Source organism: Eubalaena glacialis, chromosome 1 (genome assembly GCF_028564815.1).
Source record: "Eubalaena glacialis isolate mEubGla1 chromosome 1, mEubGla1.1.hap2.+ XY, whole genome shotgun sequence".
Lineage (NCBI taxonomy): Eukaryota > Metazoa > Chordata > Mammalia > Artiodactyla > Balaenidae > Eubalaena > Eubalaena glacialis.
In genome coordinates this window covers 48,759,798-48,772,055 of record NC_083716.1, presented here as the reverse complement: position 1 = coordinate 48,772,055, position 12,258 = coordinate 48,759,798, and the positions used below count along the sequence as shown (strand labels likewise).

At 52.7% G+C, this 12,258-nt stretch overlaps 1 protein-coding gene across 1 annotated transcript in view; it reads left to right on the top strand.

Moving 5' to 3' along the window:
- WDFY4 (WDFY family member 4) overlaps positions 1-12,258 on the top strand; it is a 250,641-nt gene that overhangs the window by 226,501 nt on the left and 11,882 nt on the right. Inside the window, exons 53-58 of the mRNA XM_061196332.1 lie at positions 1,156-1,309; positions 3,695-3,786; positions 6,058-6,270; positions 8,635-8,782; positions 9,887-10,071; positions 10,832-10,990. Of these exons, the coding sequence (XP_061052315.1) occupies positions 1,156-1,309; positions 3,695-3,786; positions 6,058-6,270; positions 8,635-8,782; positions 9,887-10,071; positions 10,832-10,990 (951 nt within the window). The remainder of the gene's footprint in view (positions 1-1,155; positions 1,310-3,694; positions 3,787-6,057; positions 6,271-8,634; positions 8,783-9,886; positions 10,072-10,831; positions 10,991-12,258) is intronic.

Below are 12,258 nucleotides of genomic sequence, written 5' to 3'. Positions count from 1 at the left end.
AATGGGAAATCTCGGCCCCCTGAAGATTGAAGGGAGCTGGTGGGGCAGAGGAGGGCGCTGGCATTCTGGGTTCTCCGCCTTTGTTCTTGGAGCCACATGTGCATTCTGCAGAGGGTGGCAGAGAGAAGGCAAGTTCTGGCTGTACAAAAAAGGCGCAGTTTCTATGGGGACAAGTGAACTATTGAATTCCAGGGAAGAAGTGTCCCTTGGGCGTCCCGAAACTTAAGCAGACAGACCCATATCCCAGTTTCAGAAACTCTTTTCTGAAGTCCCTCTGCCCACAGCGTCTTCAGTTCTCCAACTGGCACCTCTCTGCCTCCTCCCAACCCTCAAGATCACCTGATGAATAAGGGTAGCGTCAACTGAAGAGATTTGACAATTCAGATGAGAGGAGCAGAGAATTCAAGGAAAGAATTTGCCTTAAGTCTAAATTGGTCCAATCCCAGTTGCCAAGCTCAGGACTGCATCGAGCCACCTGTGGAAATGGGCCTTGGAAACAAGGCTGGCCTTGGTGGGTGCTGCATGCAGCACCATATGCCTCCAGTTCTCCATCCTCAGACGTGTTCTTGCTTGTCAAGGCTGCTGTGTTATATGCCACCAGGGCCCTGACCTGACCTGCTTTCCTTGCAAGGTCTTGCCCTCTGCTCAGAACATTGACGTTTTCTCTGTCACTAGGCTTGCAGATTCACCAGGGGTCGACTTCTCCGGGAAATTTTCCCACACATAGAATGTCTGACCCACTCCTCGTCCTATAGCTGGTCCTTTGTATCCTGTCTTTATGCCTGATTCAGAGCTGACCCTCAGCAAATGTGGGAGATGGTCAGATGAATGACTGTGGTTTCCTGTCTCTGATCTGAACTCCAATTTTCAAACTGGGAAAACATTGCTCCCTTTATCACAGTGGATCATGCATCCTCCGTGGAAGCTCCTGTTGTAGGGTTCCAGAGAGTGGTTGAGGGAATAGATGCCTGAAGAAACCATCACATGCATGCACGGATTGACTCACGCACGTGTGTGTGTGGGTGAACGAAAGGTTCTAACAGCAAAACCCGTGCCTCGGGGACAGAGTGGACAAAGGGAGCCCACACTAGTGACGCCTGTGCACCCCGAGTTCTCACCGCATGCAGCTGATCATGTCGCCCCTTTTCTGCTTAGGGTGGAAGCTTTGATGTGGCAGATAGAATGTTCCACAGCATGAAGAAAGCATGGGAGTCAGCCTCCAGAGAGAACATGAGTGACGTCAGGGAGCTGACCCCGGAGTTCTTCTACCTGCCCGAGTTTCTGACCAACTGCAACGCCGTGGAGTTTGGTGAGTGGAGCCAGGGAGAGGCTGCAGGGGCCGGGCAGCTCGTGGGTCATGACATCAGTGTCTTTGCCGAGCAGCTAAACACACAGGCCCTCACCAGACCGATACGGTGGGCAGATTGCCGTGAGGCCTCCACTGGGGGCGGCACCTGACAAGGAGGTGGGAGCTGAGGAAGGACGCAGCCCCAGGGCTGCAGGACCACCAAGCCACGGCCCTACCCACGGCCTCCTGCCGAGGGTCCCCAGGCCTCAGTCTGCAGTGAGACGGCGACCAGGGGGCAGGAGCCCTCGCTGATAGCCAGGCCTGGCACTGCCCTGCTGTGTACCTCAGGCGAGCCCCGGCCCCTCTCCGCCCCATTTTCCTCCAAGTTCCATAAATGGGTTAGCCTGGACCCTGTGAGCAGGACCCAGAGATCCTGCATCTCCCAGCACAGACTGCTAGGGTGTCCGTGGGCAGTTGTATGGGCACCCTTGGTGGTTCCTTCTCTTTCCTGCCCTCCAGGCCCCACTCCAGGGTGAGCCATGCTTTTTTACCTATTGCTTTAGAGGAGGGACAAAAATTTCAGGAAACCCCAGTGGGCAGGCCCCCTGGTGACTACGTGTACCTTGGGAGCCTCCACTGTAAACATCAGGGTGACTTGTGGAGGGGGTGTGTGGTCAGAACCCCCAGCAGGGTGTGGCCCTCCCCACCCAGAGGTGCGGGATGGACTCACCCACCCTGAGGAGGGCACTTGTGAACCAGTGCCAGCAGACACCTGGTGCCCCAGAGCTCCCCTTCCTCAGGGCCCTCCTTCTTCCTCCAAACAGCACATGTGGGCCTGCACCTTGAGCCAGACCAGGTGCGGGCCCAGGGGAGCACAAGTGAGGAGATCCAGCCCCTGACTCAAGCACCCACCTCTTGTGCAGTGGTCTGCATACAGAATACCAGTGGAGCATTCAAAACATGCCCAGGCCCAGGCCTGTCGAGTCTGAGCCCGTGGAACTTGGTGGCCTCGGCAGTGTTCAGATTCTCAGGTGCTTCACGTGCATCAGGGATGAGAACCTGACAAATGTAAAGGGCAGTTCCCACAAGATGTGATGAGGTCCATGAAAGGAGTAAGTCAGGGACGGTGGAAGCTGAGAGGAGGGGTCCCAGCCGACCTGAGGTGAGGGGGCCGCTGGAGGGAGGGCACCAGCCCTCCTTGGAGGTGGAGGCTGGCTCTCTGCCGAACGGGAGGTGCTCAGCAGCAGAAATGACCTGCACACCAGGGACCACGTGTCCTCAGGGAACTCAGGAAACCAAGTGGCTATTAAGCACCTATCGCATTCAGGCACTTTTTAGACACTGAGGATTTAGTTGGGTGTCCTGGGGCGGATTGCCCTGAAGGTGTTTATATTCTGTGTGGGGACAGGGGTAGGAGATAGAAAGTATAGACAAAGAAATAAGCTAAATACTCTTCAATGCTGAGAAGTCCTATAAGGAAAGAAAGTAGGAAAATGGTTTGAGGTGACTTAGAGACCCTGTGTTACTGTGGTCCCCAGGAAGGAGCTGCCTGAGGAGGTGACAGGTGAGCTGAGACTGAATGATGAGAAGGGCCAGGCCAGGCCAGGCCAGTCCTGCAGGCCAGAGAGAGAGGACGTTTTCACCCCAGTTGCACCATGAGGGCTCTGGAGGGTTTCAGCAAGGCTATAGCTTGTGTTTACCGAGCAACCACCATATGCCTAGAACTATTCTGAGCATGTTATGTGTGTTTTCTCTTCTAATCCTGTACCAGCCCGGGAGGTAATGGGTAGGAACATGACTCCCCAAGAGGTTAAGCAACTTGCTCAAGGTTGTGTGGCTAATGTGGAGGAGAGAGACTCGGCCTTGAAGCCAGGCTCCTCTTCTTGGTGTCTGGGGAAGGTCCCTCCGAAAACCTCCTATCTTAACTTTAAAGTGGAGAGAAAATGCATAAATTATAGAGTAGAATGAAGAGTCAATAAGACAACGCGTGCCAAGCACCTAGCATAGTGCCCTGGCATAGCGGTAGGTGCTCAAAATACGATAGCTTTCATTGTTACTGCTATTACCTCCTTATTTAGCACTGTATAAAAAGCACCTGGATGAAAAGGCATAGAGTAGAGGGGAAGAAGACGCACAGACGATGATGACACAACAATCATTTTATGCACGGGCACTACCTGGAAGCAGGTAGGGTCTTATGGAAGCCTGAAGGGGTGGAAGGCTTAGAACCCCAGTAGGAATATTCCAGGCAGAAAGGGTGGGGTCACTCCCCACAGAGGAGACAGGAAGCAGTGTGGTCTATGCAAGAATCGGAGTACTAGACCGCACAGTGTTTACACCCCTTGGTTCCTAGCCCAGTTTGGGCTCCCATTTATCCAAAGCCTTGCTCTTTCTCACCCCATTCAGGCTGCATGCAGGACGGGACAGCACTGGGGGACGTGCAACTCCCTCCCTGGGCTGATGGGGACCCACGGAAATTCATCAGCCTGCATAGACAAGTGAGTTGAGTGGGGTCATGGCAGGGTCCCTGGTATCCTGAATGAGGACCTCAGGGTGCCCTCAGTGTTCATTGAGGCTTTCTGCCCGAGTGGATGGCTGTGATAAGCACTTCTGAGGCTCTTATGTCTGGAGGGCCCAGAGAAGCAGCTGGGCCCCGTGCCCTGGGTTGGCAGGAGAAGGCTTGGGTTCTGGGCTCTTTTAAGAGCTCCATTAGGCTTTGCCCTTGTGCCAATTTGTTGTGGGACTCATGGGGGAAGCAAATTCAGATTCTTGTTGGATGGAGGGCAAGTCAGTGCCCTTAGCCAACTCTACACACAGGGCCAAGCCCTGGGCAATGCTGCCCAGTACAGATCAGGGGGCTGGAGGCTCCAAGGGGCTCCCACTGGCCAAAAGGTTTGCCAGGACTGGGGAGGACTTGACTTACTACGCAGAAAGGCTGATGTGGGTAGAGGCCAGAGGCCATTTGGGGACACGTATCCTGGATCGAATACCTGGGTTAGCATAAACACATGACAATATGTTTAGCATCATCAGTCATCAGGGAAACATACACTAAAACCACGAGATGCTACTACACATTCACAAGAATGGCTAAAATTTAAAATACTGCTAAAACCAAGAGTTAAGCAAGGATGTGGAGCAACCAGAATTCATCATGCATAGCTGGTGGGGAAAAAATGGTATAGCCACTTTGGAAAAGAGCTTGGTAATTTCTTATGAAGTTGAAGATGCTTTTGCCATATTGCCCAGCAATTCCACTTGTAGGTGTTTACCCAAGAGAAATGGAAACTTGTCCACAGACAGATGTGTACATAAATATTCATCAGTTTTATTTATACTAGTCAAAAAGAAAAAACAACCCAAATGTCTGTCACTGGTAAATGGCTAAACAAGTGATACATCCATACAATGGAATATTACTTAGCAACAAAAAGGAACAGATTATGGGTACATGAAGCAACAGGATGAATCTCAAAAGCATTGTCCTAAGCAAAAGTAGCCAAAACCCAAAGCTACATACTATGGGATTCTATTTTTGTGACTTGTTGGAAAAGGTAAACTATGGAAGCAGAAAGCAGATCAGGGGTTAGTCTGGAGTAGGAGATGAGCAAAAAGGAGTAGAAGAGAACTTTTTGAGTTGATGTAAATATTCTATATCTTGATTATGGTGTTGGTAACATGACTACATGCATTTTTTAGGACACATTAAACTGTACATTTAGGGCAAATTTTTTTTTTTAAATGATTTTGCTCTTTTTTGTAAAGCTATTTTTATTTATTTATTTATTTATTTATTTATTTATGGCTGTGTTGGGTCTTCGTTTCTGTGCGAGGGCTTTCTCTAGTTGCGGCAAGCGGGGGCCACTCTTCATCGCGGTGCGCGGGCCTCTCACTATCGCGGCCTCTCTTGTTGCGGAGCACAGGCTCCAGACGCGCAGGCTCAGTAGTTGTGGCTCACGGGCCTAGTTGCTCCGCGGCATGTGGGATCTTCCCAGACCAGGGCTCGAACCCGTGTCCCCTGCATTGGCAGGCGGATTCTCAACCACTGCGCCACCAGGGAAGCCCTAGGGCAAATTTTATTGTATGTGAATTACACCTAAAAAAGGAAAAAAAAAAAATTGGCAGCAGGCCTGACTAGTAACAACAAAGCTGTGTCTTTTCCTCTGTCCTTCTCCCTTGGCGAGGAGAAAGTTCTTCCCTGGTTTATCCTTGCTTCTGGAAATTCGGTAACGGCAGTCATCACACCTCCTGCGGCATTTCCCACGTGTGGCCTTCTCAAAACCACTTTGGCCATGTGCCTCAGAAAATTAACCTGGCCCAGGTGACCTGATTTTCCCAAGCCCAAGTGTAAGTGTGCATGTCCTCCCTGAGGATCGATAAGGGGAGCCCAGACAATTCCAAATGAACATCTTTGGGTTCTGGGGACCAAGCCTTGGAGCTGGGCTCTACTGAGCAGAAAGGGGTGCCATCTCTCAGGTGAACTGGGACATCAAAACACTGGCCCACATTTCTTCTTGCTCAAGGTTATTTTATGGACTGGATAGGCTAGTCAGACCTGTTGTGCCACGCTAGCTGGAGGCAGGAATTAGGTGGTCCTCAGAGGGACTGCATGTGTGCTGCTTAGTGCTCATCCAGCCCAGGGAGGCATCACTCATCTTTCCTGTGCTGATCTGGCGTCCTGAACCACATGCCCCGTCCTGATCTGGGCAGAGGGCCCATGGGTCCATGAGACACCTGTGTTTTTCATGCTCTTTGGGTTTTGGTTCCAGGCTTTGGAAAGTGACTTTGTCAGTGCCAACCTGCACCACTGGATAGACCTCATTTTTGGGTGCAAGCAGCAAGGGTCAGCCGCAGTGGAGGCTGTTAATACCTTCCACCCCTACTTCTACGGTGACAAAATGGACCTCAGCAGCATCAGTGACCCCCTGATCAGAAGCACCATCCTGGGGTTCGTCAGCAACTTTGGACAGGTGCCCAAACAGGTACAGCATGCCATGGCCTTCGTCTTGCTTTCTCAAAAGAGTGTGTGCAGGATGAGCTTGGATGGGAGAGAGAGTGAGGAGTAAGCAAGGACTAGAGAGGCAAAACGGTCCTCAGTCATCTCCCTACGCCTTTGATGTCACGGCTTAACCCTCCATTACCATCTGATGTCGATGGAGGCGATGATACCGTTAATGATAATGATGAAGGTGACACCCATCTGTGACCCATGTGATAGACTCTATGATAAATACACAGGATATAATTCTTTATATGTGTATCTACCCTATAGGGTTGTTGTGAAGATCCAAAGAGTTAAGATACCAAGTGCTTGAAAGTGCCTGAAATACGATTAGCCTTCAACAAATGTTAGTTACTCGTGTGATTACCTCACTGAATCCGCTCATAACCTCTGGGTATGGGGATTATACAGATCAGGAAACTGAGGCTCAGAGACGCTAAATAAATAACTTGCCTACAGTTGCACCATTAACAGGTGACAGCGGCGAGATCTCACCCCATCTGTCTGGCTCCAAAGCCTATGCCATATTGACCCCATTGTGAGAGCATCCAAGTTCTGCCCCAGGGCCCCTGGTGAAATGGTAGGGGTCTTACATGGGCCTTTTGCTCCATCACCTCCATCCGCATCAGGATAGTCCCGTAGTGATGTGAGGCTGTGCCTTTACAATGACATCCTCATGCTTATTTAACTGATCTCAGCCCTCTTCAACTTCAAACTCCCATTTGGTGTAGAGGTGTTTTATCCCTGAGCACAGCCATCTGGGTTCAGAAGCACAGCCCCACGGACTGTGGGGTCCCAGCCTGGGAAGTCAGGAACCACACTAGGAAATGAGTGCGTAGACCCAGTCAACTCCAGAACCATCCTGGGCATCAGCCTTCCCCACATGTAACCATGAGGCTTGGACGGGCTCATCTAATAACATCTCTTCTGTCTGGCCTTATTGTGACATGCTCAGGTTTGCTCAGCTCCTAGGTAAGGGAAACATGGAAGGGCCTGAGGGTGACTTGGAGAACAGACCGCACATCCAAATGCGGGTTTGGCCAAGGAAGGCTTTGTAGAAAGGAGAGAATTTCAGGAAAGAAGGTTGTGTAGCCAAATGGTTTCATTTTTTTAATTTTAAAAATATTATAATACAGATAAAACAAATAATTCAAAGTAGTAGTCCACAAGTAAAAATATTTTCACATCAGTGGGATCATGGAATGCACACAATTTAAATTCTGGTTTTGCTTAATGAGATATTATATGAGCTTGTAAAAAATATTTCTAAAAAATCATCAGAATTAGAATTAGAATTCCGCAAGTGGTCCCAGCCTGAAGACAAGATTAAAATGCTTCAGGACCACGCACTGTTCTATCAAGGGGCTGTGCCTGCAAAAGCTATTACAGGGACCCAGCCTGTGGTGCTTTCATTATGCTGCTGTGAAAGGAGAACATTCTTTAATGCTCATTTAAAAATCATCGTTCTGATTTCTGTTTGTATTGATCAGCCACCCAGCTTTTCTAGACAGTCTAGCATCTGATCGAGGGTTATAACTGAACCAAGGCTGCTCCGAGACCCCCGGGCTGCCTGCTGAGCCCCACCTCTGCCTGTGCACCCAGCCGAGGCCAGCTCCCCCCATATCATGGCGCCCCATGGATGTTTCCATCTGGGAGCAGAGGAATGTGCTGGATGGCTGGAGAAAGCAGCCCGGCACAAGCCCAGTCTGGGAGGGCAGGGTGGAGAGCTGGAGCTGGCCTCAGCTGCACTCTCTGGCCCGGCGGCACTTCATGCTTCGTCGAGTTTGGCATTAGGGACAATTTGACAGCAGAGATCTAAGAAAAATGAAAATAAGAAAGGCTGCTAATGGGGTTTGCCTGTGCTCTTTGGAATAGTTGAAAGGATGCTATTGAAGAATTCTGTGTTGATGCCCAGATGGATGGGCCTGCAGAGAGTTTGTAAGGAAAAGGGGAAAATATGAGAAATAGCTCAAGCAAATGAAGAGAGACGTGATCTACGGAGGAAAGGGGATCATTCTGACCCTATGACATGAGAGGCAGCTCTCCCGGGGATCAGGGGCCCCTCGGTGCGGTCATCCTTTTCTCAAGCAGCTTGGAGAAGAAGACAGGTTTGGCAACCAGGAGGGCTCTCTGCCAGCCCTGCACCGTGACCTTGAGAAAGTAGAGCCCCAGGCCCGTCACCGGCAACATCCGAAGGTCGAGCCAGATGGTTCTGTTTCAGCTCACCTCAGCCCAGGCAGCTCCCAGGGCAGAGGAGCAGCTGTGACTTGCCCGGGACGACTCCCCTTCTGTCCATCTGTCCTAATGACCCGTGCGGTGCATGTCTGTCTCCTTGCCTCTGCAGCTCTTTACTAAACCCCACCCGGCCAGGACCACTGCAGGGAAGGCTTCCCCTGGAAAGGACGCCTCCACACCTGTGAGCCTGCCCGGTCACCCACAGCCCTTTCTCTACAGCCTGCCGTCGCTGAGGCCCTCCCAGGTCACAGTCAAAGGTGAATACCTGGCCCTGCTTCGTTTGGTGCCCTGTCCCACAGCTGTCCCTTCAGTGACCAGTGTTCCTCTGGAGGTTCAGGGGCACAGGCCCAGGCAGGGGCTTGGGGGCTGATTCCGCATGGCGTCATGGGAATCTCCAGGCGTAACGGGAATCTGGGCAGACCTCTGCTCTGGAAGTGTCTGGGACCGCCTCTGTTACACCCTGACTTCTGAAGACCCACCCGTCCGTCTGTCTGTCTGTCTCTCTGAGACACGCACCCCCCTCTCTTTCATGTACACACACATATATGAACACACACATGCCAACACACATGCACACGCGCGCGCGCACACACACACACACCCCTCCTCACCTCCAGAGCCAAGTGGGAGGTCCCAGGTTTCCCAAGGGAGGGTTACAGCCCCCACCCTCGGCACCCGCGTTCACTGTTGCTCCTGAGCACCCAGGTGGACCTGCAGCCACTAGCCAGGATCATGCGCCCTGGGGCAGACGGCCCGGCTATGAGTCCCAGCCCTGCTTCCTAGAGGAGCGGAGTGTGTGTGAAGTCTGATGTCTGTGCCACCCTGGGGCCTGCCCTGCTTTGGGGATGTCTCACCACCTGGAATAATTTTCTGGTCCCAAGGAGTATAAGGTCAGGTTCTGGGGTTTTTTTCTTTTGAAATCCAAGAACAGTATCCTTGGCATCTCCATACAAATACTGCGCACTAACCGATTGCACGACTGGACCTCCACCTCCAGACCTGCTAGAGTTGGTGCCTGGAAGGGGCAGGAAGGGCAGAGCCCCCAGGCTCCTCTGGCTGTGTGCTGTCTGCCCCAACAGCCTGGGCTCCTCCTCCCTTGGCATCAGCCCGAAAGAGACACTCAAGACCTGCATGGCCACATACATCATGTATGTGCTAAGTCTGGGGAGGGACCTGGGGCCAGTGTGTAACGTGGCCCCCGGAGGGAGGCCCAGGAGGGAGGTACCTTGAAGAGGAGCAGCTCCTGCCTGGGCAGGCACTTTGCCAAGTCGGGGTTGGCTGCGCATGGCTCCTCTCTGGGCCCAGCTAAAGCGGGTGTTGCCCTTTGACAAGTCGGCTCCGCCGTACTGACTGGGGGGCAGATATGTACCTTTTCTCTCTAGGCTCGGAATCCCCCAAAGGAGCCATAGGCCACATTGTTCCTATGGAGAAGACCATCCTGGCCGTGGAGACAAACAAGATGCTGCTGCCTCCTCACTGGAGCAGGACCTTCAGCTGGGGCTTTGACGACTTCAGCTGCTGCCTGGGCAGCTACGGCTCTGACAAGGTGAGTGGTGCCGGGGTGCAGGGCAGCCCCAGGGCCGCAGCCTCCTTCCAGTTGGGGCAGAGGTGGTCAGGAGACAGGCGAGCCCCAAGCAGCCACGGTCACCCACACCCCTTCCTCCACGTGGTTGGGACTGTCACCCAGTGTGGGCAGAAAGTCCTGGGGGCTCCTCCGGCCCGGGTCACAGCTTAAACTCAGAAGGGATGTACTGAGTATTCAGCTGCCACCAGAAGCGAGCCACCCAGTTGCTCGTCCTCTACCCCTGCTTTAGGCCATCCAGTTATGTCTACCTTCTTGATGTGGCCCTGGCTACCTGTGGCCTCCTTTCCTACCCTCGCTCCTCTCCCACCCTATCACGTGGCGTGAATTCCCTGCCCACCAAGCTTTCTCGCCCCTCCCTAGCCTTCCCCCACCTCCATCACGAGGCAGCCTGTGAAACTGGTCCCAGATGTCACCTCTTCCTGAAAGCTGGCTCCGACTTTCCCGGGCTCACAGGGCATTTTCGCTGTGTCCCCCATAGCCTCCTGCTCCCTTGTCTCTCCCCACCTGCTCCTTGGGTGGTGTGAGCTCTCTGGGGACAGACCTGGACGGCCTGGATTTCGTCACCAGGGCTTGTCACGTCCCTCGGCTCCCACAGCACGCAGGCAGGCAGGCTAGTGGCACCATCCAGACCTGCCTGCATCCCTCCGTCGCCCTGTCCCAGCTCCCTGCCCTGTGCTGGCTCTGGCACCAGTGCTCGTCCCACTCGTCTAATCTCCCGCAGATCCTGATGACGTTCGAGAACTTGGCCGCCTGGGGCCGCTGTCTGTGTGCCGTGTGCCCGTCCCCCACGACCATCGTCACTTCTGGGACCAGCGCCGTGGTGTGTGTGTGGGAACTCAGCATGGCCAAAGGCCGCACCACAAGCCTGCACCTCAAGCAGGTACAGTGCCTCTGCAGGTGGGGTACCTTGGGGCAGGTGTGCCTTGGGCAGGTGTGGTGGCTCAGAGCAGGTGTAGTACCTTGGGCAGGTAGGGTGCCTCAGGCAGGTACGGTGCCCTAGCGTGCTCCAGCTCCCGAGCATTGAGAGCCCTGTCTCCCTTGGGAGCAGAGAGCACAGTGAGACACCGAGGGCAGCACATGGCTCTGTGTCATTCAGGGGCGCGGTTTCATGCCCTTGGGTGGATTTGACAAGCTCACAGGGCTGGTGCCTCCATGGAGACCCACACCTCGGTGAGAGATGCTGCTTACACGTGAGGGCCAGTGAAACTGGGTTTTGTGGGGTTTTTTTGCACTAAGGGTCATTTTTGAGCATTTGTCATGGGCACTTTTATGTGAATGGCCTCATTTTACCTCCTCAACAACCCTGTAATATAGGAATCATTATCATCCCTGCTTCACTGGTGAAAAACCAGGTGCAGGGAAGTTAAGTGACATGTCCAAGATCATAGAGCCAGGAAATGAAAGACTATCTCAGAACAGGGGTGGTTGTGGCGGAAGCAGAGGGAAGAGACCAGGAGGCAGACAACTCGTCTGGTCTTACCTCGCAAACCACAGCTGCTCGGAATAATAAACGGAGAGTGGAACCGACTGCTTACTTAAGACTCTGCACGTTAACCGTAATCTTGGAAAGCAGGTATTGTTAGTCCCACTTTTAGATAAGGAAACTGAGGCTCAGAAAGGTCTGGTTTGCCTTTTAATCTAGGTTTGTCTAACTCTAAACCTAGTGCTTTCCCCTGTGTACACTTGAACTTGCTGGAGAATATCGCTAGGGGACATTTCCACCTCCAAAATGCAATTCACGTTTACATCTGTGTTTTAGTGAACCGTATAGCCCCAAAGTAACAAAACAACATTAACCATACAAGGCTTACCACTGACCAGATTTCCTAAACTGAACATGTTTCACTGGAACTGATTCTGGGTTTCTCTGGATGCTTTTCTAGTCACTCAAGTCTCCCCAGAGCCTGCCCTTGTCCCCCGGCACCACCCCCAGCACTCGCGTGGTGCACAGCGACGGGCACTCAGTAAATGTGAGGTGAAGGAATGAATGTGTCAGTGCTGAGGGAGCTGGTTAATCCTACAGAGGCGGTGGCATCTGCGGAGAGGCAGCTGTGCAGGTCAAGTGCAGGCTGCCTTCACCCAGACTCTCAGGGGAAGTCCTCCCAAGCCAGCCTTGGAGCCCCCTGTCTTTTCACACCTTCACCTTCC